This window comes from Quercus lobata, unplaced genomic scaffold, assembly GCF_001633185.2.
Source record: "Quercus lobata isolate SW786 unplaced genomic scaffold, ValleyOak3.0 Primary Assembly Scq3eQI_1081, whole genome shotgun sequence".
In the NCBI taxonomy this organism is placed as follows: Eukaryota; Viridiplantae; Streptophyta; class Magnoliopsida; order Fagales; family Fagaceae; genus Quercus; species Quercus lobata.
The window spans coordinates 812-5,244 of NW_022155563.1; the positions used below are offsets into that span (position 1 = coordinate 812).

A 4,433-nucleotide genomic window follows, 5' to 3' on the forward strand; every position below is an offset into this window, starting at 1 on the left:
GCGTTACGCACGTGCGTTCCTGCATCTTGCTGAAAAATAGTGGGTTTTGTGTATTGTTTATAGAATTCGCAAATACTTTTTTCAGAAAAAAAATAAAAATAAAACTCTATCTCACGGTATTATTCACATATTTAAAAATTATTTTGTTATAGTATTTTTAGTTTTCAATTTTCAATAATAAACGATATCTAAACAGACCCTAACTAATATTATAAGTTAATTATTGCGTTATTGACCATTTATTTAGCTTTTAGTAATAAGTGTGTAATAAGACAAACTTTTATTGACGTATTGTGTTTTCCAACAACCATTGCAGCAAGTCTAGAGGCACCAAAATTTTCAGACATCTCTTTTGCCTTTTATGTTGCGGTGGATCCAAGTGAGGCCGAGCGTCAAATGCAAGTGAAACTAAACGAATTATTTTAGGACTACAATTAATTTCACACCAATTTTTATAATTATTTTATGTGGTAAATTATAACTAAATGCTTGTAATTTTTATAGTTTCTTTTTTCACCGTTCACAGTTAGTCACATCGAATAATTGTGAAAATTTGTGTGAAATTAGTTGTGATCCTAGAATTTTTCGAGACTAAAAGCTAAAACAATAGTGAACTCATTCACTCAATTAATGATTAAGTTGTAATTGGTATATAATAAGTTGACGGTTAGTGGTGAACTTAAGTAAAAATGATGAGAAAAATTTTACCTCCAAATCGGCATGGTTGAATTTTCCTTCAACCCATTACTTGATAACTCTCATAACTTTAGAGTATTCCTATAAGGCATTGCAAAATTATGTCATTTTAACACATTAAAAAATATACTTTATTATTTTACCACTACATACTGGATTGAAGACCAAATCCACTCAGAGTTCCTTCCCTATGAGGCTAAGTCCATTCTCAGCTTACCCCTGAGCTCTACCGGTCCAAAGGTTGACACCATAATTTGGACAGGAACGAAAAATGGCCACTACTCAACCAAGTCAGCTTATCATCTTCTTTCTGATGAGGAGTCAGTTGCTGCACCAGGTCCCCCAGATCCAAGGGAACACAAGCAATTTTGGCAAGAACTATGGTCTCTCAATGTTCCAAACAAGATACGCCACTTCATTAGGAGGGCGTGCAATGAATCACTTCCAACGAATATAAACGAAAGGTTGCCCTCAACGGTTTGTGTGAATGTTGCTGCTGTGAAAATGAGGACATTCTACATGTGGTTTGGGGCTGCCGGGGGTAAAAGAAATATGGTGGGAAGTGGAGCGATGCAGAACATTCCTATCTGATTGGTTTGCAAGTTTTCGTGATTTGTTTCAAGGTATTCTACTGCTCAAGTCTCCAAAATTTGCTGAATTGTTTGCTTTCATAGCATGGAGCATATGGTTTAACCGCAATGCTCAGAGAGTGGGAAGCCTCACAATTCCAATATCCAAGATTTATAGAGATGCTGTGGAACGCCTTCAAGAATATCAAATGGTGCAAGACTCCCCCCTGCCATCACCTTCGGTTGCTCATCTGGCTCACTGGCTCCCTCCTTCGCTTCACCAATACAAAGCGAATTGTGATGAGGCAGTTTTTCGTGACATAAATTCTGCAGGTTTGGGAGTGGTGATCTGAGACTCAGCTGGTCTGAGAAGTGCAGCACTCTCAGAAAGAATTTGTTTACCTTCAACAGCGGATGAATTGGAAGCTTTGGCCTGCAAAAGAGCTGTTGCTTTTGCTCTAGAAATTGGACTCCGTGAGGTAGCTTTTGAGGGAGACTCTGAGGTGGTTTTTAAACAACTCAATGCCGAGCCACCTTGCTTGGCCTTTTATGGTCACATTATTGAGGAGTCCCAGATTCTAGCACCAAACTTAAGTTTTGCCTCTCTTTCACATGTCAAACGTAGTGGAAAAGTAGAAACAGATAAATTGGCTAAGTTGGCTAAGCATGTGATTGAACCACATATTTGGTTAGAAGACATCCATATTGATGCAACCAACCTTGTAACTCTTGACAGAAATTTTCCGCCCGTCTAATATAAAGCGCTTTCTGTTTTCTCAATAAAATAATATTATACAACACACTAAAATAATATTTATAACTCATCAAACACAATCTAGGAAAATCGCTATCACAACCACCACAGAGCTGCCAACAACCAATAGCCACCACCACATAACCACCACATCCTCCACAACCTAAAACACAATTCAAAACAAACCCATAGCCCATCTGAACCCACCCACCACCGTCGGAACCAAACCCAACCAGCACCATTTGAACCCACACATTACTGTCTAAACCCACCCATTACCCAACCCACTCATCAAATAATAGCAACAGCCAAAAAAAGAAAAAAAAAACCATTGCTAGAGAGAGAACAGCGGCACAGTGATGCGTCAACTTGGTAAGGTTGAGAGGAAGAGCAGTGAGGGTGAGAGAAGAAAAGATGAGAGGTTGAGAGAGGAGAGGATCGGGGTTTGAGAAAAAAGAGAAGAAAAGATCTGATAGAGATATGAGAGATGAGAGAGAAAATGGAATTAAAAAATCATTAAAATTTTACAATTCTTGTCTGTACACTTCCAAATTTAAGAGTGTACTGTTAATCAATGTCAAATATTTTGGTATTTAGAATATCTCATGGGAGATTTTTTTTGGTGTTTGGTATGTTAAGAGCATCTGCAGCCGGAAATCTCATTCTATCTTATTTTACCATTCTAAAAAGCAACTTTATCAATTATACCATACAATTTTACAACATACCCAACATCCCAACTTTTATTTTCCTATTCTACTCTTTAAAATAATATATCTACCCAATAAAATAATATATCCCAAATCCATATCTATTCTCTCCTTTCTCTCTCCTCTCTCTGATTTTTAACTCTCTTCCTCTGTCTCTCTTCCATTGAAACCACCACCACCTCCACCTCCACCGTCCTACAAAACTCAAACAAACTACCCCTGCTTCACTGCCCATCAACCCACCACTGCCAAAACAAAACTCACAAATGACCAACAAAAACCCAGCAAAATCAGACCCATAAATGAACAATTCGCACCATAAATGAACAAAACCCATAAACCGATCTCTGCGCCGATCTCCACACCCAATACCCAATAGAATAATGGTGTCCAAGATCTGCAAGAGGACCCCACCAACAAAGTGCATCAAAGACTGCCGGATCCTTCCCCGGCGGCACCGCCGGAAAACCCCTGAGAATAAGAACGTAGCGGCGGCGTCTGCCACAGTTTTAGCATCCATCAACAAGTCCATATTCACGTGTCAGCGCCGCCTCATCAGGCTCTTCTCCAAGTTAGCCCGCATCGGCACCCCGAATCGCCACAAGGGCTTCAAGATCCTCAAGAAAATCCCACAAGACGAATCCGAATTCGAACCAGAAACCGAAAACACAGTCCAAAGAACCCTCATTTTCGACAGTAGCGACAACAGGAAAAACAGCATTCTCCCACCGATGATCTTGCCTAAGAGAACGGTGTTTCTTGATTTAGACGAGAAATTGATCCATTCCAAGGCAGACCCACCACCGGAACGTTTCGATTTCGTGGTGAGGCTGAGGATTGAGGGAGAATTCATGAATTTCTACATGCTGAAACGGCCGAGTACACCATGGCTATGGGGTTGAGTCTGAAGAGAGGATAGCTGAATGAGAGAGAAGGAAGATAGAGAAAAGAAAAGGAAATAATGAGAGAGAGAGAGGAGAGAGACAATTAAAAAATAATTTTTAGAAATAAGATTGTGCTACAGTAGCATCTTATTAGTAAGATACTACTGTAGCACAATTGTAAAAATTTTTACAATTCTGAATGTTTACAAGTCCAAATGCTGGGTGTTTTTGGGGCTTTTATGCTAAACCCATCATACATTTGGCATATCCATATCCAGCTGCGGATGCTCTAAATGCCAAATATTTGGCATTTGACACACTTGATGGTAATGCTCTAACCATCCACTTATCTTATAAATCACCATGTGTTGTGTTGAAAGCGCGCGTTTGAAAGATGATATACTTCAAATTACGAATTGGGTTAGAAATATCTATTTTGTTTTCAATAATGGTGTGTTTCTCCAACCTTCAATAAAATATTATTGAACCCTAATAGGTGCTAAAATTATGGAAAATAAATGTCCCTTGGTAAGTAGGGAAGATTTTTTGAAGAACTGCTCAGGATGTTTCTTAAGAAAATATTGTTTTGTTTTTGTGTCCATCATATTTATCATGGTGTTATAATAACTATCATACCAATCATTCTCTTATGAAATTAATGAGTGAATCCATCAATTCGAATCCTATAACAAGCAGACTATTCTTCAGGGAACGTTTGCTGCGAGAATATGAAAAAATTGTGTTTTCTTTACTTTTATTCATGATAAGCTCTATTATGAATTTAATGGGTGATTCTATAGTAAAAGAAGGGCATCATTCT

General features: G+C 38.4%; 1 protein-coding gene across 1 annotated transcript; it reads left to right on the forward strand.

The window, feature by feature from the left end:
- The first annotated feature begins 2,861 nt into the window (after positions 1-2,861).
- Positions 2,862-3,815, forward strand: LOC115973762. The gene has a single exon (XM_031094006.1). It carries the CDS (start codon positions 3,113-3,115, stop codon positions 3,629-3,631), a length of 519 nt encoding a protein of 172 aa, XP_030949866.1. The 5' UTR covers positions 2,862-3,112; the 3' UTR covers positions 3,632-3,815.
- The last annotated feature ends 618 nt before the right edge of the window (positions 3,816-4,433 follow it).

Coding starts and splice junctions, on each gene's coding strand:
- LOC115973762 (XM_031094006.1), top strand. CDS start 3,113: ATGGTGTCCAAGATCTGCAAGAGGACCCCACCAACAAAGTGCATCAAA.